Source organism: Daktulosphaira vitifoliae, unplaced genomic scaffold, assembly GCF_025091365.1.
Source record: "Daktulosphaira vitifoliae isolate Bord-2020 unplaced genomic scaffold, ASM2509136v1 Scaffold_1, whole genome shotgun sequence".
NCBI classification, from domain to species: Eukaryota; Metazoa; Arthropoda; class Insecta; order Hemiptera; family Phylloxeridae; genus Daktulosphaira; species Daktulosphaira vitifoliae.
The window spans coordinates 33,758,130-33,785,015 of record NW_026099572.1 but is presented as its reverse complement, the minus strand read 5'-3'; the positions used below and the strand labels follow the sequence as shown (position 1 = coordinate 33,785,015).

The 26,886-nt window shown below is 26.1% G+C and overlaps 1 protein-coding gene across 4 annotated transcripts in view; it reads right to left on the bottom strand.

Annotated features, from left to right (window-relative positions):
* The window catches only part of LOC126895700 (syntaxin-binding protein 5), an 84,367-nt gene that overhangs the window by 8,900 nt on the left and 48,581 nt on the right, over positions 1 to 26,886 (bottom strand). For 2 of the 4 annotated variants that reach the window (XM_050667870.1, XM_050667871.1), the window contains exons 5-16: positions 21,007 to 21,070; positions 19,495 to 19,702; positions 18,436 to 18,499; positions 18,025 to 18,179; positions 17,521 to 17,815; positions 17,143 to 17,389; positions 15,215 to 15,450; positions 14,538 to 14,730; positions 11,491 to 12,241; positions 2,454 to 2,570; positions 2,175 to 2,297; positions 47 to 160 (exon numbers count right to left, since the gene is read on the bottom strand). In XM_050667870.1, the coding sequence (XP_050523827.1) occupies positions 47 to 160; positions 2,175 to 2,297; positions 2,454 to 2,570; positions 11,491 to 12,241; positions 14,538 to 14,730; positions 15,215 to 15,450; positions 17,143 to 17,389; positions 17,521 to 17,815; positions 18,025 to 18,179; positions 18,436 to 18,499; positions 19,495 to 19,702; positions 21,007 to 21,070 (2,567 nt within the window). Of the gene's footprint in view, positions 1 to 46; positions 161 to 2,174; positions 2,298 to 2,453; positions 2,571 to 5,821; positions 6,171 to 8,285; positions 8,329 to 11,490; positions 12,242 to 14,537; positions 14,731 to 15,214; positions 15,451 to 17,142; positions 17,390 to 17,520; positions 17,816 to 18,024; positions 18,180 to 18,435; positions 18,500 to 19,494; positions 19,703 to 21,006; positions 21,071 to 26,886 lie in introns of all 4 variants that reach the window. The other 2 variants (XM_050667872.1, XM_050667875.1) reach the window with 2 other exon arrangements.

The following is a 26,886-nucleotide window of genomic DNA, read 5'->3' as shown; positions in this document are numbered from 1 at the left end:
AAACATTACGGTGGCCCGGTAGTTATTTATTATTTTCATTGTTTACTTTGTTTGTCTCGGCCTTCGTCTCTCCACGCTTCGTACGCGTAAGGTATCAAAGCTCCGTTGCAGTCCAGGAACGACATAGTAAGTACTCCACCTTTCAGTCTGAAAACTGTGCCTATACGCCAAAATAAAAACAAAAGAGTAAAACACATTAATAGAATCAAGTTTTAACATATGAGTTTATGCAAATAAAAAAGTTGAAAAATTTATCCGCGTTACGATAATACATACATAATATTTCGTTTTTTTTTTTAACTCGAGGTGTTGACTAATTGGTGTAATACATAAAAATTACAATATTATATCTAAGTATAAAGATCACGTACTTGGTAGGAAAAAGTAGTGTCCAGCACTTGATTCTATAATGTTACGTGTCAATAGTATCGCTTTATTAACCAAATTGGGAAAGTTAAAATTTAAGATGACTTTTTTCCATGTAATTTGGACACATTGAAATTAAAACATCAACCAAAAATTGATTGGGTCAATACACGCGGAGACAGTAATGTACTACTGTGGAACGGAATGAATCTTGTAAGGACACTGTGTGGCGTTTAAAGATCAAGTTAATGGCTAACGATAAGTTTAAAGATCCAAGTACTATAGTATCCCATAGGTCTATCGACAGGACAACCGAGTGCGACTATTATCACTTCTGATGGTAGCTATCAAGAAAGTCGAAAACACCTCTTGAATTCCTAGTGCAGTAATTTAATTTTAGACTGGGTAGACATTACACAAGACCTTTGTCACTACCACAGTCTATATCAGTTTTAAAGAAAATCGTACACACCTCTTGAATCTTTACAACTACTGTATTTATTTATATTTTTGCCAACTTCAGCATTACACAGTCCGCATCAGTAAATAATAATATCTAAACCAGCTATTTCTGTGTAAAATTCTAAATCCCTTTCAATACTTTCTTAAAATTCATCTATATAATAAAATGAAAGTCTGTGCACGTAAAACAATACTATTAGGACTAAGTATTTGACTAGATATAAAATCAATGAAAAATTAAATATTTATTAGAAACATTTTAGTAAACAATACAAAAATTATTTTTTATTTTTTATTCTTAATTATATTAATAAAACTATGATCAATATTTGACAATTCGTATTATATAAAGCTTAAATTTAAAACTATAAATAACGTGACCTTTATGGCAAATATTGATTTCTATTAGTAATGCAACTATTATTTTCACCGAACTTGAAATAATAAGGTTGGATCGAAACTTAATAAGAAATGTGAACTCTAATATTATTTAATAAAAATAAAGTTTCCTATTTAGATAATCGAATGAAAGTGTAAGTACAGTATTTAGTTGTAACATTTTTAAATAAAATTTAATATTAAAAACAAATACCCGGCTAAGATAAAACTTAACTAATTTCTGTCATTAAATTTTTATCATAAATTTAATAACGATTAACTTTAATAAAACGAGTATCCAGATTTTAGTTTTATTCGATGAATGTTCTTCAAAAAATACAACTTATAAGTTGATCATAGTTAACAGATTTATATTTTGGTGAAATAACAATTATAATTGTTTTCTCAAATTAAATCTCACTTAAATAATTTGAATAGAGATAGAAATTTTCCAAAAACTCTAGTACATAATTTAACTAAATTAAAATTGTGCGTTATAAACAATTTTCATCTATTCACCGCGTAAAAATATCAGACACAGTAAAAATGTATTCGATAAAGAAACCTTTATAAAAACCTTATAAGAAACTTAAAAAATAGAAAAATACTTTACATCGTATATTTATACCTATTATTTCAAAATAAAACGTAAAACTTATTAAAAAAAAAGACTTAAATATTTATAAAAAAAATATAAGAACTTATATAGTTTAAATGCTAATTATTTTCCAAGGTAAAACTTCCACGTACATATTTTAGAGATTAAAAATATTATAAAAAAGTTATAACGGAAATAGAACACGTTGACCTAAATGATTACACGTTCAACTGAAAAAAGTTTGAGTACGTTTTCGCCATTAACGAAAAAAAATGTTTGGTATTTGTGCGACAGAGAAGTAATTTCGTACCAAACAAAAAATACTAATACACACACATATATACATTTATATATATATATATATACTAACCACAAGGTGCGACGGTTACGAGTTGCGTAGTTCTGGGCTCTCCGGAGGGGGGTAAACTGATCATTATGGTGAGTACCGAACCCACACTGGTACCTATCCAAAGGGTAGGGAAGGTAGACGGATCTAAAAAAACAAAGTAAAAGTCAGAAAAAAAGTTTACTCAAGAAAAAGAATGAGATAGAGTAGAATAGAATAAAAAATATAAGACGGAAATAAATGGATGAGTGATAAAATGAGGTTTTATGGAGTAAAAAATAAATCGAAAAACTCATTAGATACCGGATTTCTTCGTGTAAGAATCACCGAACGTCAAACATTGTATTGACTCCGTGGTAATATTATCTAAACTTGACATGCTTGAACTTCTAGATCTAGAGAATGTGCTGTCCAACTTGTCTGAAAATGCGGGACGAACATAAAAAAAAAACAATTGTAAGTATATAGATAAAGTAACATTATTATAAAATAGAATAAAGTGATGATTTTTAAAAAATTGATGTAATTGAAGTGTTAATTATAATGTCAGTTAGAATAGAATGAACAAGAGATAAGTAACGTGCGAGATTAAAATTATACATAAAAAAAATGACATTCGGCTCGTGCATAGAAAAAGAGGTATAGCAGCAGTATGATTAATAAAGCATTAATATATATGCATAAATAATGCAGTAAGCAGTAAAGAAGTAAAATGCGGCGAAAAAGGTGTACATGCATTCCAAGCATTATATACAATATGTGTCGGTTACAGTATTATACAAACATTTTTTTGTACATTTAATGTAATGTGAGAATAAACCGAAAAATATCGATTTTTATTATTATCTCATTCTTTTTTTTATTTATATATTGAAGGAAAATGTCATATGGGAATACAAACTTTAACCCTCCGATCATTTTACAACAATATTGAGTTATGAAATATTTTAAATATTTGCCGTACAGTCGATAAAGATAAAACATGTAACTCTGTTAGCTGGATATTACAAATGAATAAAATCATTTATCAACAATTAGTATTCATCAAACGTCATGAACATCTGTAAGCGATCAGTTTCATTATTGTATTTAAATGGCGAAAAAGTCTTTAACAAGTACATTGTATAAATACTAGGAGTACACACATACACACATATGAATATTAAGTCTACGATGACAGACACAAACACAATAAAGAAGTATAGGTTGAATATTTATAACGAGAATATGTGGTCGGCTAAGAGTGACGACAGTAATAATGATGTTGATGATAATGATGTAATAATGATATTGAAAGTATGGATTTAGGTGTAAGTAAGCAGATTAGTGAGTACAATCATGTTGTAGTAGAAGAAAGATAACAATAGTTTTGTGATCACACGCTAGTTTGTACTAGAAACAGTGAAATTAATGGTAACAGCACAACTTTGGTATGTAGAAGTTTTGGTAGGTACATATCACCATATTTTCTAGAAACTATCCTAAATGTTCTTACGTATTTTAATAGAATATTATTAAAATAAATGGTTATAAAACACAAATGCGCCAATATTTTAGAGAATTAAGGTAAATGTAATTTGAAAATAAATATTTAATTCACATAAAAAGGTGAGCATAACACATAATGTTATTTAAAAAGATAAAAAATTTTACAACTCTAGAAAAAAATTAATTTTTTAGGAGAGCGAAACAATAAGACATATGTCATTTACAAGGAGTGAATAAATATAAAACGTATCGTTTTTCGTGTATTCATTTAAATAACGATGAAAACAATTTGAATTAACGCAAAGGTAATAAGTATTAAGTTAGCATAAATATGTTCAATACAAAAAATTAAGTCATTAAGTACGTTAAAAATGTATTTAACTGCCAGGAATCGAAGTACTTTTATACATCAAAATATATTGTAGGTCGTTATATAAGTTTTATGGGTAATTTAAGATGCTCGAAAATCCTAACCACTTATTTTATCCCACAACAATGGTAAGCAAAATGTCATCTTTAAAGGGTACTAGATATTGATATGTGCTGTTGAATTTGACGACCAATTAAATTCATTAATTATTAACGTTTAACTGAAATAAGCTTTCAAAGCATTCGTGAATTTAAAAGCAGAATCCAGCCGTATAGAGTTTGAAAGAAACAGCCTATTTCAATTAACCTAATTCGATGAAAGCACTTTATCCAAAAATATATATTTTTTTTATTTCTGTTATATTGTATTTAGAGATATTAAAGTAAATATTTAAAATATATTGCTATTCTATTTCCGTTTATAATTCACGTCAAAATTTAATTATACAAAAATGATAGTGTATTATGAAGTTTTTATTTGTAATTTTATCAATTTAAAAATATATAAAATGAAAATTATGTGTAATATACATGTACAGTTGACCTATCCAAACGTATTAAGAGCAGATTACTTAATAAAAGAAGATAATGTATATTCACTATATGGTTACCTATGTATTCATAAATATAGCGAAATAAGTGAGTAAATTGGTTATAAACTTTAACGATGTTTATGATGTTAGCTAAACTGAGTAGATTATAATTATTATGTACTTATTGTGAACTCAATTGATATGGAAATTAATACACGTGTAGAATTTATACTTGTGCTCATAGAGGCCTGAAATGAAATGATGACTCACTTATGTAAAGTTTGTTGGTAATGTTAAAATCAGAAGAACTCACGTTTAACTAGATAAACTGCCCAGAAGTTTGATCATTATTTTGGCCAACAGTCAGACGTCATTCGATTAAAAATCATTATTTCAATAGTCTATTTAAGTTTGGAAATATACATCACATAATACAATTTGTTACGAGAGAACGGTATACGTTTTAACATATATCGAGAACCTATTTTAATATAATTGCAATTACAGAAATCCTATCGCAAAAAATAATTGTTACAATGGGTACTTGAAAGTACATGTTGGTAAACTAATAAAAAGTTTTTAAGTGATGTTTAGAGAAAACTGTTTTTTTTTTTTGTAAAAAGTACTTGAGTTTATTTTTTTTGTTGGTAAAACATGGCTCTGAATATGCCATAGAGTAATTACTATTAAGATAACTCACGTTAGTCCTACATTGAGTTTGCGATTAATAGATACGTCGTATTAACAAGGACAAATTTATGTTTACAGTAATATTTTGTCAATAAATATATTATTTAATAATTTGTACATTAGTAATCCTATAAATTAACGCAATATAAACGCAGTTTATACAACATGTACTCATTTCTAAAATGTACCGATACCCACACTATAGACGTGTTTTTATTTTGGTGAAAATGAAACAATAAAAAATGTATACAAAAATAATGCTATGAAAGAAAAAAATAATACTAATATGACAAAATTCAAAAAAAAAAAAAATAATAATAATAAAATATTGAGACAATGCGTAACAAATCAGGTGTATATATGATATGAAGAAGTAAAAATATGTAGTGGATAAAATATTTAGTGAAAGATAACATATTACAAAACACAAATCATAAGTGATATTGGTTGGGGTACAAGTAGTGATACTTAAAAAAAATACCAAAAAAGGTAAAATTAGCTATTGATTTCTGAAAAAAAAAAAATTGAAGTTTCAAAAATGACTGTTTGGAAGATATTTTTAGAAGTATATTTATAGGCGAATTGTACTACCAAAACTGCAATACTGTCTGGTGGCAAGTAGGTTGTGTTTGTCGACTGCCGTATACAGCGACCGCGGGTTAGCCACGGCAAGGCCGTCGTCCGAATAAGACACGGTGCTCAAGCACTTCTGCAGCTTGTTGCGTTGGCCACCCTGCGAACGGGACCGCCTCACTGGCTCCGTGGTACGACCGCTGCCGACGCCGCACCTAGCACCACCGTATCCGACACCACCGACGCTGCCGCTGCCGATATTGCCTCCACCGACGCCACCGTACACCAACGTGGAAGGACCAAACGAAAAATGACTGGTGGACGACGTTTTGGTAACGAAAGTCGGAGACAGGCACATGCCATTAATCTGAACCAATGTTTTTTTATGTTGTTTTTCTTTATATCACAATATTAAAGACTATAGGTAAAATCCCTACTGCTTTGTGCGTTAAAAATGTTCACTAGTTCAAGAACTCTGGTTTAATAGTACATGGCGTAAAAAGTAATGAAATTCGACACACTTAAAAGTTTATAAACCCAAATAGAATGTTGAAAAATAATGTAAAAAGAACATTTTTATCACTTCAATATCACATTATGTATAATAATAACGTTTAAAAAAACATCGTAATAAAATTATTTGAAAAAATGCTATCTGGAAAATAACATTAATCCGTTAGTTAATACATAGATAATTGAAAATTTTGATTTATGTTGGTAGATGGTATTGAAAATTTATTAATTTCACTCTAAATTAAATACGTATAATAAAACTCGTTGGTCGGTTTCACCTACAAATCCCATGGGTATGCCTGTATTGTATTCCAACTATGTTGTGGCGAGAAGAGGTATAGTAAATTACTCAGTCTCAATAGTCATCATCAATCGTCGTTTTATCCACAAAACATTAATACTAATACAATGTATCAGTTTTAACTGAGAGATAATTGGCCATCAGACATTATTATTAATTTTCGCATGATTTAATCAGTTTAATCATTTCATTAAAATGTTCTGTAAGTTACAGCTAAGAAAAAGTTAAAGTTTTTGTTACAAATCTATTGATCAACTGACGGCATCGCATGTTTTAAGATTCTTCATTAAAGTGTTTTGTTATAATTTATTCAATGTTTCTTATGGTTGTTCTTGTTTAAATTAGTAAGAGTGTCATATCTTTAACGCAATGCACACGACTCCAAAATATATGCTAATACATTAATCATTTTTAAAAATATTATCTAAATCATAAGTTTATAAATGCTTAAAATGATTGCTATTTTGTTTATAAATATTTAAATGGTTATTAAAATTATAAGAAATATATATCTAACATAGTATTTTAAAATGTTATTTAAATAAACATATTTTCTTTTTAAATTTTTTTATTAACTTTTTAGATAGTACCTTTAATTTCATAGACAATATTCAACACAATTTTATTAAAATGTAAAACTGTAAATCTAAAAAAATGTTTATATTTTAATAAAATGAAAACAAATTTCATCTCTGATGTTGTAGAAGATAAGTAATTTGAGGTTACGTTATTTTTTGACAGCAGGATGAATATTTATGTTGACATTAGTGATAATTTAATATATAGTCGAAAACTATTTTTCACATTTTCATGTTAAAATAACTTTTGTTTTCACCAACTTGGTTTGAGAGAAACTAGCAAGGAGTTTTTACTTAAACTCTATAGCGCAATGGTGTTCATTATTCATAACTCTATTTCAACTTTTTGTCTGTTGAGTGGATACTATTTATCGTCTGTTCTTAAGCACAGTTTATGTAACTACTGTTTTGTAAAATGAAAAAAAAAAGTAATAGGATGTCCTAAACCGATCGCAATCTGAATTGTTATTCAAGGAATTTTGGAAACATATTTACACAAATGAATTCAAGCTTTCAGACAAATACAGTTATATCGTATTGTCTTTTTTAAATAATCCAACTCAGCTTATATAATATACATTTTCTTCAGTGTTATCAGGCAAATTTGAACAAATAAAATAAAAGTAGCTTTACGATTTGTGTGGTTAGCAAACATTTATTAAACTAAATTTCTGAACTCTATTAATTTTTAAGCGATCAAATTATACAGCGTGTGGACAAAATGCTTCGTTAATAGTCAGAACAGCGTTCAGAAATTCATGTAATAAAGTGATATTTACACGGGTTAATATAATTATTTTAAATGTTATACTATTGAGATACACAAATAGTTATATTTATAGTTAAAGCTAACCAACAAATAGTTAATGACACAAAAAATGTCCATAACCCATGCGATTAATAATAATACATAAAAAAATTGTCATTATGTAGTGTAATCATGAATGCATTTAACGTATTAACGACAAATTTTATTAATAAACTTTGTTAGTGGTAAAAAATAAAACTTGTTAAAGAAAAACAATTTCGTGAATAAAACACAACATTAAAAATAATTAAAAACGACATGAAATTTTAAATGTATATATACCAAGTTTATGGTCGGGGCAGCTCTCTCGCATCTCATTAATTTCCTTGAAACATTTACAGAGCACAATAATGTTATTTACAATGATAACTACTTAGATATAGATAAATATAATTGTTTATATAATTTGTTTAGAATGATTAAACATGTATTATGACTCGTTAAGTAATATTGTTTGTGAATCCATAATTTTAAGACAATCGATCATTTATTGTAAAACAAAATAATATACATAATAAAATTTAACTTTGAACACATCACACAGTAACATTTATCATTTTAAAACAAAAAATATTTTTTTGCAATTAACTCTTAATTTTGTAATAATTTATATGGAATAATAATATTTGATAATAAAACAAAAATAAAAATAGGGTATAATACATTTAGTACACCATGTCACACAAAATAGACATCCATCTATACCTGTTAATAAATAAATATTCTAGAAATAATACCTACAAAAAAAACACATATAGAATATTATATATTTATATACATTTATGTCAACATTTTAACCAAATTTCATGTTTTAAAGAGACACATCATTTTTCATGTTTCAATAGAGGGTTAAATTACTAAACTCATTTAAGTATTAATTATAAGCCCACAAAAACATCAACATCAATACTATCATATTTCACGGTATTTTACAGTAAACTAACCAACGATAGATATTTCTATCAAATGTTATATTGAACAGCAATTAATTGTTTGTATTTTATAATAATAAATCTAATAAAAAAACTTATTTAATAATTATTAAATAAGTTATAATAAAGTGTAATCTATAGTTAACATGGAAATTCATCATTTTTAATCTAGTTAATTTTATTGTTTAAAAAGCATAAAATTTTTACTAAGTAACTATAATTTGTCTAATCATTTTAAACTATCATTTTTTTTAAATAATAAAAACAAAAATTCTTCCACTAATGAACTCTACTCAATATCTATAATAAAATATAATCAGTATAATTAAAAACGTAAAAAATCATATTGTAAATTTAATAGGACAATTACAAGCTAATCAGGCTTTATTTATTACAATTTTTTAGAATACTGCAGGCCATCATAAAAAGATCAATGAAATAACAAAAATAAATAAATAATATTAAACACTAGGACTAAATAATACAAAATATTTGCAATAAATTCTCAATAGAATAAAAAATATTTCTGGGTACACTTGTGAATTAACTACTATTTATGCTACATAAAATTGTACATAAAAATTAGTACTACTAGGATTTTCAACCGAGTTCAATAAAATCTATACCACCAAATATAAATAGTTACTTAAAAACCATATTATATACAATTCAATTATATTATTTAATTTTTCTCTATTTAAAAACTAAATTGTTTATGTAAGAATTAGTGTAAATTATGTATCTTTTTGCAGTTTCATTTAGATTTGATATTATTCATGAATCAAGAGTTTAGGATTTCCCAACCGCTTTTACATTTTTCATTAATAATATGTGTGATATAATAGTGATTAGTTTATTATTAATCAGTCAATTATTCATAAAATAAATACAATCTTAAAAATAGATATTTTGATTTTTTTTAGATATAAATTTATATTTATATTATGAAAATATTTCTTAATTTATCAGTTATTAATTAAATTTTTGCATTTTCCTTTATAACTTATAGCGATGTTAACTTTATTTTTTTAATAGAAACATACATATTTATCTACATTATAAAATGGAAAATTATCTAATTAAGAAAATGACGAGTCGATTAAGTCTTCTACATTAGTACTTCAAAAGTTAAAACGATTTTAAAATGTAGATATGGAAAAAGGCGTGGGTATGATTATTTCTTTAGATATTTCTTGGTTGCATTACTCCTTTCGAAAAGTACAAAAATGTTTTTAATTAAAATTTCTCTAATTAATAAGCCAATTAAATATGTAAAAATTAATTTTGTACTCCTATAACACAGTTTCACAAAAAAAAAAAATCGAAAGGAAAGTGCTAGTAAACAGACCATGTTTTTACCAGGCTTTATTACAAGCGCATAGTAGATTTAGGTTACAAATTAGCCTGTTTTACTTCCTAATAAATAACTTGGTTCTTAATCACATTTTTTGAAATTATGAAAAACCCAAACATGATGGCATCAAACAAACCTTAGACTTGGATTCAGCGACCCCAAATATATAAAGTAAACATGGTTTGATTACCAACTTTTTTCTTTCGATTTTTTTTTTTTGTGGAGCTGTATAAGTTATAGGATTGATTATAAAAAATCATTAATGACTAATAAATCAAGAAATATATTTAACTGAAAAAAAATCAATGTATTTTTTTCCTATATTGTATTTATTTTAACAGTAATTGATTGAGTTATGATAAACGAATCAACCTGTATACATTTGTTTTGATGCCAAATCTCAGGAACAAGAGTTCAATTTTTTAATTAATGATTTGGCTAATATTTTTATTAGAATATTAATTTGAATGCTAAATAGTTAAACTGAAACATGGTTATTTTGACAATAAAAAAATTATTTTAGCAAACCAACGTTTATCAGCGAATTATTGGAAAATTTTTGAGCCAATGAATTATACAGTGTTAATATACGTGTTTTGTATATTAAGTAAAGTTATTTTGATAATATAGTTAGTTTAAATACATCTATAATTGTACATCAATTAACATCTTATTGTATGTTTTTTTTTAAATACTTGTATAAGTTATTTTTATTATTAACCAGGATATTTAACCACTCAGCCATTCCACAGCCGTACATAAAATTACAATATATCTATCAACCATTTTATTACATTAATTATAAATTAAAAACAAAATAACATGCAAATTCCTGTAAAATTCCACCTGGATTTAGTTTATCACTTATAGATGCATTACATCAGTATTATACTTTGATATAAACAGGTTATACTTAAACAAATGTGTTAATAATGAGTTATGTATGTTTTATTAATTTTAAATCATCTTTGTTACAAATTTAATTGTTAATAATGATTAAATTTGGTTTGTATCGAGAGACGACGATAAATTTAGGCAACGAGAACAATACTAATCAATCATGGATATAATTTTTAATGCCCATAATTTTAAAATAACCGGCGTCTCCACGATAAAACTATTTTATATATTATTTACTGTGATATTATTAGATGTGTCATGTGTTATGGTCTCATTTGGACAGTTATAATCAATGACTTACTTAATTTTTTCATGAGGTTGATGAAGGCTTGGTTGTTGGATCGGTTATGTCTCAAATCTTTATGGCTGTACTTGATATTTGGCACAGATAACAGTCGGGAATCTCTGGCAGCAGAAGTAGAGGTAACGAGCGTTTGTTTATCAAGGGACGTTCGCTTTTTATGATCTTTAGAAGATCGTGGTGGTTTAATTGGTTTACCTTCCCGGTCGAATAATTTCAATTCTGTTGGTCTAGTAACTGTCGAGGAAGCTAAATCTGTCACCATTGACACTTGTCCGACTCCATCTTTTTGCTGTAGCTCGTGAGCCTCAGTTTCAGTTATTATTTGAGGAACTGTACCAGTTCCACCATCATCAGTTGTGTCTGTCTGATCACTCCCCGGACCAGTTGTATAAAAGGTTGACGCTTTTTTGCCAGATATAGTAGTAGTATTAAAAGTGTTCTTAAGTTTAAGGTCTACTCGGCTAAGCTGCTTTTTTAGTCCACGCCACGAATGACTGGCTCGACGACCGTTACCTTTGGCCACAGTCACAGGTTGAGTAACTGCAGGTTCTTCAGATACTATCACCGCCGCTTCCCCATCTAATTGTTCTTGAGGTGCCGGTATAAGTACTAAAGCTTCTTCCGCTTTTTCCATCGAATCGTCAGGACAATCAGATGGATTCGGCGATACTTGGGTTGAATACACGCCTACCGGACTCAGTGCTAATTTACTTAATTCTTCCAGTTCTTCCACTTCGTCTTCTAGACCCTTGAAACGCGAAACTTTCAAACAACTGTACCCCGACCACATATTAAGACAGTGGTTGGGTTATACAGACAATGGCCTAGTACTTAGATCAAACTAACAATATCGTGTAATCATAATAAGATAAAAGAACTACCAAAAATTTTCCAATTCACAAACGATCGATTTTACGTCTTACATCTAAATTTGTTCTAGAAAATCTAATAAAATGTTTTGTGTGTAAGAGTGATAAAATATAGTAAAGTAAATTTTCCTTTAAATATTTACTTCTTAGCATAATAATTAAAAATATTTCCTCTAGGTAAATCTTTTAAATATACTGCACCATTAACAAATATAAAAAGTAACACTTTTGAAATTTATAAGACACTAGAGTACGCTTTAGTATATTACAGTTCCATAGTGCTAATACTAAAACATTTATAATCTGTCTTTACATGAAAAATAATACAAAATATGATGATAGAAATAAGAAAATATTCTAAGTGGTTTAAATTAGCTGAGTCTAAACGGACGAGAGTCTATGAGTACCATTATTAATAGAATAAGGATAAGTTAATTTATACTTTTTAAAATTTAAAGATCATAAAAAAAATAAACATTTAATAGCGGACCCCCTAATTTTGCTCTGTCTTTTTTAAGTACCTTTATTTAAATAGACCTTGTCTTTCTCATGACGTAGTAAATTTATTTAAAATAAATTGTATTTGTCAGATAACCTTTTTATTCATAATTGAGTTAGTCATTATTAAAATATCAGTATCGAGGTAGTTTATGTCGTATAGTTTATCAAAATTTAGTCGGACAATAAAACGTCGGATTTATTTATATCGAATAATAAACAATATGGATCTTATCAATATCTTTAATAGGTCCCATAGGCCGTTTTAGTTTATGAACAAACATTGTATCCACGCCCTCGAGCAAAATTAATTTATATAAAATTAAATACACGAATATCAAAAATTTTCAATCATAATAATTGACAGTTATGACGCTAATGATGACGGATTAAAAAATCAAAAAATAAGAGAATAAAACTGTGTGTTGTGTTCATTATATTAAAAAAAAAACCAAGGAAAATAAAGTCCGAACACATACAAGTATACAGAGTAACTAAATTATGTCATAAGTTGAAATTTAATACAGAAAATTATTAAACGATTCTATAAAGAAATATCCTGTGTCTCCAATCAAAAAGAAGGGCCAAAAATGTAAGAAACTTTTTTGAAAAACTTTTTTATCTTTCAGTGTAAAGTTACTTAGAATAAAGTTGTCAAGATTTTATTTTTGTTAGTATTATTGATCACACTTTTTACTGAATATAGTTAAAAGAACCTTTTTCGATATTATTTGAACTAATGTAAAAACTAATTATAAAAAAATTATACTGCGTAATTAAATTTTAACTGGATTTTTATTGAATAAAATAACAAAAAGTAAAAAGTAATTAAAAATAAAATATTGTTTTTAATTAGTATGTGGAATCTACATCATTCATAATATTGTCTTCGTGTAGTAAAAATAAATTGTATAAGTAAAAAATGAATTTTTCTACAAGAAACTCATAGTTTACGTGAAGCAATTTTTTTCAAAGATTTAACTTCGATATGAAACTTAGAAGCTATGAATTTTACTATGATACATTTTTTCACTGTACTTTAATTTTAATGAATGTCTGCCAACTAAAATACCCTGTATACTTTAATATGTGCATTTTATTTTTTAGTGTAAAATTAAAATTATGTATATGAAGTTGACCAACTTTATTCTTATTTATTATTTTTTTATTTTTATGAATTGGATTAATTTAAAAATAAACATAAAAAAAATTTACTTAAGTTTTTTGTTGAAAAATTCACTCTTAGCTACTCACTTGACATATTTATACAAAAATACTTTTTTTTTAGTTTATTAGGAACTATTTATTTAAATAATTATTTATTATAATTTTATAAACGACTTGAATTATATTTTATACTCACAAAAAAAAAACTAATTAAAAATATTAATATACAAAAAAAATTAAAAAGTAACTTGGCCAACTTCATAAATATCAAGAGTTCTCTAATAAATAAAAAAAATATATATCTCAACATTTCAGTTTCTCATTTTCATAATAATGAATACATATAACTAATTATTTATATTCCTTACTCGGATTTGTAGACCAAACGATTTCTGTGCGGTAATATTATCAATACAAATTTTCTTTTTAAAATGTGCATAGAAAACCGTTATTTTTATTATATAAATAATTATTTTTCGTGTAAAAATTAAATAAGAAAATGTATATTACCTGGTCAATGCTAGGAGATCTACACCGTTCACCGTCACTAGTCTCACTTAATGCTGTAGTTCTTTTTGGTGACCTCGGAGCTCTTTGGTAAGGATCTGCGCTACCATATAAATCGGCAGTACTTATGTTTAAGAGAACACATTTTTGTATAAAGTCTACTATCACAATACCATTATCCAGACCATAGGCCAACCTAAAAATAAAAAAACATTTAGGAAAATGCAGTAGCAACATAATATATAAATGTTTTACATAAAATGTATTCCTTGGTAAATTAAAAGTCACGAAAAAAATCCTACTTTATAGAATTTTTCTGGTAGTTTTCACACAAAGAGTAATGAATTTAACTACTGATAAAGTTTTAAGTCGTTAAAATTATACTATTTTACTATAAAGAGTACCATATACAAGATTTATAAATTTATATCAAAGTTAAACAGAAAATCTTTAATTTAAAACTAATTCCTTGGAATTTATAACTGGAAAAATATAAAAATGTAAATCTGAGCGTTCTAAAAAAAATATGTTTTATAAGCTAGTTATTTGTTTTTCTGAAAGACGCATTTAAATTTATATTGGCAAGTCTTATTATGATGAAAAATAATTCTTATAATTTTTCGTAAAAATTTAAAATTGATAACTGAATGTATGTATTTAACTATTACTTATATACTTACAGTCCATATGAGGAATTAATAGTTAATGCAGTTATTTGTCCGGGTGGTTCTCCGTTCACCGAAGGAGTAACACACGCAAGACAAGCTTGAAAACCTGGTGGCTTTTTCTGAGGACCTACTCTTACTTTAACTGGTAAAGTACTTTCATCAGAAGTAATATTTTTAGAAGGTATTTCATCTGGAGAACTCTCCCCCGCTTCGTCCAAACTTTCAGAGTATATCGGTATTTCTAATGTCTGAAAATTGACAAATATTTTAATAAAACTTTTTTATAATAATATAATTTTAAAGTTTAAAGTTTATTATTAATTGTCTTCAAAACCATGGATTTAAACAACTAATTTATATTTAGGTAATGATTTATTTTCAAAAATGTATTATTAAAATAAATTTAAATTTGATTAAAAGCCATAAAATCATCAATTCATAAGATATTAATTAATTTCCTTTTTTTTTAATAAAAAATTAACAAAAGGAATGAAAGCAAAAAAGTAAAATGTTTAATAACTACAAAGTATAAATAATAGATTCTAACAAGATTCAAAGTAATCATTGAAATTGATTGTACGTACGTTCAATTAAAATAAATGTAGCAAACTTGCAAAAGCAATATTTAAGCTGATTCGCGACGCATTTAAATTAGACCTATTTCCCATAAAAATTTACTAACGAATAATTTTTGCATCAAAATAAATTTAATTTAAATAGACTACAAAGATAGATTGACCATTTACTGTAAAAAGAAATTCAAGGAAATTAAATTAAATCAAATAATACATTTGTAAAAAAATAGTGCATAAAATGAAAACACTGAATATTTAAAAATAAGACTAATATAATTTTGATCTGAAAGACCAGTATGATGCAATTTCTTTGTGTCTTTTTATTGCTACAGTATTTTCCTCTAATCCTTAAACTGAATATTTTATTTATCTGCTTCTCAGGACTTTACAGTTTGATGAACCCAGAAATAAAAATAAATAATTACTCGACATATTATAAGACCCAAGTTATAGTTAAAAAACAAAGAACTATTCACATATATCATATTGTAAAGTATGATCACACGAGTATAGCCTACATTGTAATACTCTCAGAGTTGTTTTTTATTACTATTTTGAATTATATTAGTTTGCATGTCGTAAAGTAGATGTAAAAGCTAATTTTGAAGGGTAAAGTTTAAAAAGATATATGTATTTTTTATTCAAATAATATATATAAATCAATTATTCTAAATCGGAAAATATAGTTTCTGTTCTGTAAAAGTATCTCTTTTGAAATACATTCTTTGAATTTTCCTCACACTACGTTTACTAAATACGTTTTCTATCAATGGAAAATACCATATTTAAATATAAATAGGTTGAGAGGAAAAAGGAATTTTTATTAAAATTTTATATGACTTTAGGTTAGCTAAATATATAGTATGTGAAATATTCATTATCATCAATAAGTAATTATATAAAGGTTTTTTCCCTGAAAATAAAATACTCATGATATTTTAAAGTAGTTATTTTTTTTAGCTACCATAAATAGTGTTGCCCATTCAATACCATTTTGTATTTTATTGAAATTGTTAATCTTTAAAGAAAAGTATTATATCCATAGTTATCCAGTAGTGAAATGTAAAGCTTTTTTTGGTTGGTAACACTTAGTTTAGTATTAAATAAAAACCAATATGGTAAGTAATAAATTTGAAAATAAATTTCTACGTATAAAAAATTAAATTTTTCACGTAAATTCTTATTTGCTATTAAATTTATACTATATCTTTAAACTTTATAGATTACAACAAGTTTAAGATAACAGACAATAAAGTTAGAACACTTTTGAAATTTAAATATGTAAATTACTAGAGATTTACTTGATAAATATTTGATAAATATCAATTAGGTATTTTAGAATTTCATCCATTATAAGAATTATACCGTAGTTTCGAAAGTTGACTCCAGCTTGCGGAATTTGAACAATACGACATAAGATGACACGCCAGCAACAGCTAATTTTCTACTTTCGGGGCAGAAGGATAATAGCTGCACAGAAAAATGATCTTCATCGGTTCCTTCAGGTGATTTGCAACGAGGTTTTTCGAACACTTTGGCAGTTTTTAATTTGTATAACACTTGCAGGCTACCAGCACTAGCGTCCCAAAACCTAACACTGCCGTCTGTATGACTGTAATTAAAATATCCAATTACATAAACTAACTATTTAGTGCTCATTGTATATAAACTATAATTTATGAATATTAAAACTTCTATTTATAGAATAATTTTGTTATGTAACTCAAAGTATATTTTACTTACCCAGTCAGTATAATTTCATTGTAACTACAAGACGTAGGACTCCATTCCCCGCCTGATATGGGCCATTTATTTTCACTATAACCAGTTCTTTTAGAAGCTGATCTTGAACCAACCGAATAAAATGCGGGAATAAGATCGGATGGGCAGTCAGCAATGTAATGCACACACGATACTGGCGATTCATGAATGTCCATTGGATGTGGATTTTCGAAACACGGATATCCAGGACTGAGCAGATCGACTAGTACAAGGTCATTTTGCATAAGCACTGCTATAGCATAAGGCTCTTGAACATCTATTAACGTAAATTTGAGAAAAATTACTAAGAATAATAATTCTAAAAACAAGGATTTTATATTAGGGACCACTACGAGTAAATTTTTTAAATTCTAACAAGATAACAAAACTCAACAGAATGTATATTATGTTGGTAATTCTCAACTATTCTATTGGCACAAAGTTCTAAATATTAGCAGTATGCGTTTGAAGTTGTTGAATACCTACCACTGTTATAAGGACTTTCACATAGCGTTACAAAATCAACTATATTGTGGTCCATTTCGAGAACGGTAGTAGTTTTCCCATGCATGATAGTTATACTGGGCACTCTGCCAGCAGTATCGGCAGTCAGTCCTCCAGAAAATATCAAATACGATTCACTGGCAATAATATACAAAAGGAATTACTTACAGAAAATAGTGTGATAATAATATATTAAAGATTGAGATAAAATGACATTACATTATTAACAGACAATTGAATAAATATTATCCAAATGTCATGCATATTAATATTATTTATATAAATGAAAAAATTATTGTTCTACGTTTACAACTATATGATAAAATAAAATAAGAAACACTTATTTTAATATATCTATTATAACTGTTTGTTTAATATCTCAAGAGCACTTACCCGGATTTAGATGATTTCCATTCGACTTTTTGAATTGGTTTACAAGTGTCTGTTTTATTTTTAGCTAAAAAAATAAAAATAAAAGACACATGAATTTAATAGTTTAATTAATTTTAAAGGATAGTGATATAAATTTGAAAATTGTTTAAAAGAGTGGTTGAAATGTTTAAATTTTTATACAAAACATTAAAAATTGAATATTATTTGATGATTATGTCAGTAATTAATGATATTATTGTATTACAGATGTTTAAACTAAGTGGACCATGGCAATTGACCATTAACATTATGCAAACAAAATATTTTGTATAAATAGAAATATTGTTTGAAATGTTTACGGATGTTTTCAGTTATGATCTGATGTTTCGGACACGTTTGCAGAGTCCATCTTCAAAGTAATAGATACAACTACGAGCCTGTAACTATCGCTCTGAAGTGAGCTCTGCAACGAGTCCGAAACTTCATCTCATAACTGAAAACGTGGATACATACGTAAACATTTCAAGCAATACTATAATCTGCAAAAGCTTTAACACCTTCATAAACGGAAATAGTTATTTTATAAATTATACACCAAATTATAAAAATATTAAATTGATAATCAGAATGATATTTTCACTTAACTGGATTTTATTAATTATATTTTTACTGGTGAATTGGTCCCTTTAGATAAGTTCGTTTTATAGTAAATTATCAATACACTATCTCCCTTCTTTGATAATTCCCTGTATTTATCTTATATGTATAATTTTTCAAGTATTAAGCTAGTTTTAATAACGGTATTTAATCATAATAATATACACTACATATAACAATATTGTACGTATAAAACACTCATGAAATTTATTTTTATAGCTATAAAACACACAAATCAACAATTATCAATTTTTATTTTTATCAAAAATTAAATTTTCATGTGTATAATCTTTATTTGTTACATATATTTTTAAGGGTTAATTATTAACCATGAATTGCTTAGTTTTGATAGCAAAGGTATTCTACCCTATACAATGTATACTATTACCCTAGGGGTATAACATTAGCTTAATTAACATTCACCATGAGGATAAATTATGTTTGCCGGTTTCGATGAGGGTTTAACATTCCATGTTGTTAAACTCCCGTCATTGTGACTGCACGTGAACTGTTTTCCTTCAAAGTGCCAATCGATGGATTTCAGCGAATCGCTCCACTGCCAGCGGCATTCTGGCTTCTTGGTTTTCAAATCCCATAAAACCATAAGTCCACTTTCAAATCCGATGAGTAACTAAATTATATCAATTATAAATTAGTAGTCATACAAATACGTACTATACGTATTATAAAACACAAAAATAATTTTTATATCAATAGAATTGCCAATATTATATATTTTATATACTATCATTTTTTAGTATTCATTTAAGATTATTGATATTACATTTACATTTTTTAAATTAATTTCTTAATTTGGAGGGTTATCAAATTTGAAAACAAATTATTCAAGTTCTCATATAATAAACTTAAAATAAAGGAACACAGAAAATAAATCACTAAAAAGTTTACTTTATTGTTACTTTTAAAATAATTACATTCCTACATTTGAAATCATTAATAATACATAATTAATGTATTATTAATGATAAGAATCTAAATTAATAATTTAGATACAAAATAAGTATTAAAATTTTAAACATTGAAATTTATGTTAAATAAACATAGATAATATTAAATAATTTTAACTTCACCATATATTGACTAAAATTTAGTTAAAAGTTTAAAATTGTTATTTAAAGCTTTCTTGGAAGATTTTAAATCGTCTATTAAACACAAAGACCATTTTGAATGCGAAGCATATAGATAGAAACATAAAATTATTGTATGAATAATAACTTAAAGATTTCATGAAGAATTTCAATAAAATAAAGTTGTAAACATAATTACGTTTTTATTTTATGTAATATAAATATAAGTAGAAAGAACAATATTGTATATTAAATTTATGCGTTAAATTTGTAAATTTCAACAAAATTTTTAAACTAAATTCTAAATCAAATGGCTATGAACTCTAGTAAGTTTATTTTACTTTAAAGCTGACAGCTGTATTGCATCGTTACAGAGTTATTTGAAATCGTGCCAAACAAAATTAAAACAATAAATACTTAACTCACCTGAGTCATTACGCTATTACAATTAGAATGATACTCATAATTTAATGAAAAATTCCAAATGAGTAAAATTGAAATCAAATATTATTTTACTCGGTTTATTCGAATTTCCAACGATACAATGGTTGCACTTGAAGAGTTAAAAGAGTATAATACCTACATCATAACGACTTTAAATAATTGCTAGGACATTTTGAAATGATCTTAATTTGTCATCACCATTCATACGATATTAATAAAAATTATAAATTTTAATCCTAATTAAGCCCGAATTCATCTTAATAAAAGGGTCTTATTTACTGAAATGTATAGCCACATATTTTTATGTTACAAAAATATGTACTACGTGATACGTGATTCTTAAATATAACAACATTAGTATTATTATTGTATTAGTGTACAATTCTTTAGTAGTATAAATTACCTTGCTGGAATCTGCTGGATTATCGCTCAGGTGTACAATAGGTCCAGGATGGGTTGATCTGGTCCTAAAATAACATAAGAAACAAATTAATATAAAATTAAAATATTTTCAAGTAGACTTATAAGCGGGCCATATGCATTAAAAGTGTTATTATAAAGCGCATCGACTAGGGTATATTAATTTTGATATTTCAAAACACTTCTACCAAAGCAGATATAAAAATATAATGTATTTCTGGTACTTTTAAATCTAGCATATAACGTTATTCTATCGGAATTGAACTATATTTTGAGTTTTTTAAATGGAAACGTATGTTTAACAAGCTTAAAAATAACAAAAATTTAACTAAGAAAATTTCAGATTGGTAACAACTTTAGAGACATTATTTCTGAAATATTAACTCTTAACTATAATGACAGGAGGTAAAGTACGAGTCTGTTTATATTTATCTTTAGTTATCTATAGGATATTATTATATTCTAAAAAGAAAAAATTATAATATTTTTTATTCGTTTAAAAATATTACTTGAGACATAGTTAATCAATCGCTATGAACAATATACTTTCCAATCAAAAATTTGATATAATCACCATATAGTCACAATAATCTTTAACAATATGTTAGTAGTTTTAACTAGTTTCTTTACATACAATGTGATTTGTTTAGTATACTACTCCTTTTTTTTTTGTTAAATAATGATTTTTTCATACAAATATAAAAATCAAAATTTCATTTAGGGGTTATTTTTGAAATAGAGATAGGAACATCACATTTTTCCACTAGGGTCTACCTATCTAGCTAGGGCTCTACTCTCGACCCAAGGCCCTACAAACATCATGAGTCATTATTATAAGTAGGTCACTGATTTTTGCAGAAGTACCCTGTTACGATGAACAAGAAAAAGTTTTTATCAAAAAAAATATTACATTAGAATCATCAGTGTAACAAAAGTATATTAAAAACTTTATTATTAAAATCAAGAAAATTCAAAAAAAGAAAATAATAAAATGTATTTGGTATAAGATTGACATTTGTTTACAGAGGTATTTAGCTGGGGCGTATTCAGAAATCGTTTTAGGAGGGTATTTATATTTTCTTACTTTGATAAACATATTACAAACAATTTTTTAACTAAAAATCAAAGTGATGATCAAAAAAAAGATCTTTAGAGCCATACTTCTTAGATATAAAAATACAATACTGATTTTCGATCTATGAACATTTTATATTCTCAATTTAATAGTAAACAAAAATAATAATAATAGGATAATTTAAATTTAATAATTTAAATGTCGAAAGTTACTACTAAAATCTACCTTTAGAAATAATGTTTTCTTACAATACACTTGATATTTACTATGGCTCATAAAAATAAATCGAATTTTAATCTATACAATTTTTTAAAAAAACAATCATTTGTCAAAAAATGGAAGGTAGTATTCTGAATAAATTACACTATATTATGAAAATTTTAGACTTTTCTTTCACTTAGTATTTAATATTAAATTATTTATGAAGTAAACATCAACCAAATTATTACCGTAAAAGCATGAGAATTTAAAAAAAAACTTTGAATTGACATTTTTTATATTTCTCGTTTTTAATTTAAATACTCAAATATTGGTTTTAAGCTATACAAATTAAAGAAAATTTGATCCAGGAAATGAATAAATAATAATAAATTTGAAATATTATATTCTCATGAGATGATAATATATTTTCTATATTAAAACATGTGTAGTCAGTAATATCTCAACACAAAACGATTTAATTGCAGAAAATCATTATTTAATTAAGTTGAAGTACATTAATTTATTTTCAATTGTTAACGCTGAATTTACGACTATAAACTAAAAAAGTCTTCTTTTCCTTTGTACGAACTAAATTCACGATTTCTTAATGTAAATAATAATAATCTACAAACCCATATAAAATTAAAAAATATAAATTGTTTGTGAATCAGTTATTATTTAGTTTTGAGGTAATAGTTAATATCAAATTTATGTGTAATGTAATTTAAATATTTAATATACTTTGTACAACAATAATGACGATAATGAAGCATTTTATTATTAACAATTATAATCATATAATAGAAACTATTGATAGAAAGATAAACTCAACTATATAAATTGTATGTATTGAAACACGATACTTCAAATACTATAAACTAATATATTATATATGGAACCCAATATATTTTAAATTATACGTTTCTTTACAAATACGCTAAAATGAATTAAACTTATTGTTACTACGCAATTTTAGCTTCGATGCGAAGCTGAGAAGATATTGGTTTTACTATGATGTGTTTTTTTTTTTGGTCTATTACCACTTTTTCTCAGCTCTCACCGAACCGATTTCTTTCAATGATACGTCAAAAGATCACAAATCGTATCTAGTCAATACCCTTTAATATCCTTAATACAATACCCTTAAAAAATTGATAAAATTTCCCTCGTTCCCCGTAAATGGGGGAAACCTCCAAAAAAATTACAAATTTAAAAATCGCTAATTTTTTCAATTTTTTTTACTTTAAATTGCTATAACTTTTTTAAAAATAACCAAATCAATATAATTTTTTTTATATAGATGCATGATATCATTACCTTTCATTTGGTATATTTTTTTTTATATCTGACNGCATCTTTCATTTGGTATATTTTTTTTTATATCTGACCCTTTACCTGCCCACAGGGGGGGATTTAAATGACAACTTTTTCACAAAAAATTAATTTTTTCAACTTGACTTTTGAAAATGTTCCGGAAAGTCTGACACTTTTATATATATCTTAAATTAAAGCTAATGTAATGTACTTTATTATGGAAAAAAAAATTTGACATCGGGACTTTTATTTTAAATTTTTAGGTGAAAATTCTCGATTTTATATTTTACATTTTTAACTGTATTGAACTATAACTTATTGAAAAGTGTATGAATCAACACAATTTTTTTATGAGAAATAATATTTTTTAATAATCCCTCTTTCATTCGACATACTTTATCTTAATCAGCATATTAATAAGGAACTATCAGATCATGTAGCTTTTGGAATAATCCACCATTATTTTTAAATTAAACACTATTTAAAGATTTGCATCAAAGCGTTTTTTTTAAATTTTTCCTCTTAAGAAATTTTGTCACTTAAAACAATGAACATATTACTTTACAATGACTTTAACATAGTAGTCTTTCCAAACAAAACATAATAGTTAGGGTTGTGAATTAAATGTATTTATTAATTGTGTTAAGTAAATCTGAATACATCATCATTCAGTCCAAAATTTTATTAATTGACCTTAAAACTACGTAATGTGATTTTTCAATGTTATAGTTTCGTTTGGGTTGGGGAGGGTGGTTGAATCCTCTAACATTAAAAAAACTTTTACGTTACTATATAATCCTACGACAAAGTCGAACAAACTTGGGACCCTTTAAAGTTTAAATAGTTCAAATTAAATTTATAAATGCATAATTTGCAGGACTGATAATAGTTTTCTTTCAAATTTCTAGTAAATAAAACATTTATTTTTCGAGAATTATATTAAATATCATTCATGCATTATTGAATGAATAAATTTTATTAATTTGACAAACATTTGTATATATGTTCAACGTCGAAAAATTACAGTGTATATTAATGACAGTAAGTTCTTACAAGACGACATAAGAAATCTTAATTTATAAAACAAAGTTTAAATTACGTCCCTTGATATTTTTTTTTGTTAATAGTAAACTGTTACTAAATGATAACATCTCATAAAAACGTGATTAATGCGTAGAAAAATAAGACAAACATGTTCTAGAATCAAAAACATTGAAAGTCAATGTACTGAGACATCGTTACAAAAACAGAAGAATATTATAATACATAACTTTAAAATAAGAAAATTATTTACCACATATAAGGCTTACAACAGTTTACAACGAACTTAACAACAGAATTAGTTTTAAAATAACACATATTTCCTCAAAATTATTACGAATTATAAGGTGTTTTTTTTGTAGTTATCAGTTAGAAATAATAAACGCACTAATAAAATTAAATAGGTGTTCTTATTGAATAACAAACATTAGTAAGACCATATGCCAGAATAAATACCGAAAATATTCTGTCATCGTCTGTTCGCCTATGCACCACAAAAAAAATGTACAATTGAGAGTTACGATACAGGTATGTTACACAACAATGGTTATTATATTTAATTCAATGGTAATTGATTGCACGTAATTCAATCTTCCATCATACGTGGCAGATTCCATTACATCGAGCACGGTTAACAGTAATTTTTGTAGGAATTATGTAAGAAATATAAGACATTGAAAAATTATATAGCAGTACTTCAAGTGCGAAGTAAAAATATGAAGACGTTACGTGATATTTTGCATGATATGGCGCATTAATATTCGTCTGACTTTGTTAAAATTCTTTGTTTTGATTAAGTTAACTTTATCAAAGCATAACCTTTGTTTAAATCAGCCGAATCGAAATGTCACTGACGAGCACACAGAAAAAATTCAGCAGAGTTTGTGGTAAAAACATTAAGTGGTGTTTGGTGAACCAGAAACGAGGAGACCTAAAGTATATAGCGACGGAGGTATAAACAGAAGGCAAGAGTGATCCAAGAATCTTAAATTTCACACACGTACTCAACAACCCTAAGTTGTTATCAAACAGCAAATACAAAACTGTCGAGACAGGAATACTTTGTAGTTTAACAGTAACATTAAACTCGTGCGTACACTACAATAACTAATTAAAATGCTGGTGCTTATAAATACATTAATTAAAAAAAATAATACAATTAAGTCATCAGAAGAAAATTTCTAATAAAACAAGATTTTTAAGTTTCAGTAAAACTTATAAGATCTAATTCTAGTTTTAATTCTCAGTTATAATTTAATGCATAATTAATGATCTATATATCAAATAGCCTTTTTGAATATTAAATACTAAGTATATCTTCTTCTTTTTCCTCGCCTAAATCCCAATTACTTGAGTTCGACAACCCTTATCCTAAACTTCCACTTATCACGATCTCCCACATCAGCCATCCTCATATCGCATTCAATAACATCCCTCCATCTCTTTTTTAGTCTACCTCTACTTCTTTTTCACTCAAAATTAATTTCTATAATTGTTCTTATAGCTTGCCATTCTTCTCTCCTCATAACATGACCAAACCATCCAAGTCTATTTTCTTTCATTTTATCCACCATTATCAAATAGCCTTTATGGATATTAATTACGAAGTAAATAAAATAAATTAATGATAATCACAAAAAAAAATATATATAATTAAAACAATAAAGTTATACAACAGAAAGCCTACTGATTTATTTGCGATTTTATATTTATGAAGTTTATATAAAATCAAAATTATTGAATATTTTGGATAATTTAAAAAATATATACAATAGAGTTACATCAATATAAGTAGATATATTTATGTCCATTACATTAATTTAGCTGTGCCTATAAAACTCACACACAATTTATGCAATATCTGTTTTTTTAATTCACATAAATTCTATAAATTTGGTATTTAATTTTTTTTGTCACAGGCGTTTTGTGAAAAAAGATTTATTACAAACTCGATAAGGATCAGTAGTTCTAGATGAACATGTAAATCAAATATTTACACGTCATCTCTTAAAAGGCTTTAATTATTGAAATAAAATATGATTTTTTTTGTCAAACAATTTAGTTTGACAACAAAGGCGTTCTTACTAATTGTAAACACATTTGTTCTTTGTTTTAACTTCTTATATTTTGCGAATTTCATACTAAAAAAATTATTATTTCAAAGAATATAATAATATAAAAATATAAATTAGAAACAAAAGTATAATTTATTTAACAAAACAATTAATTTAA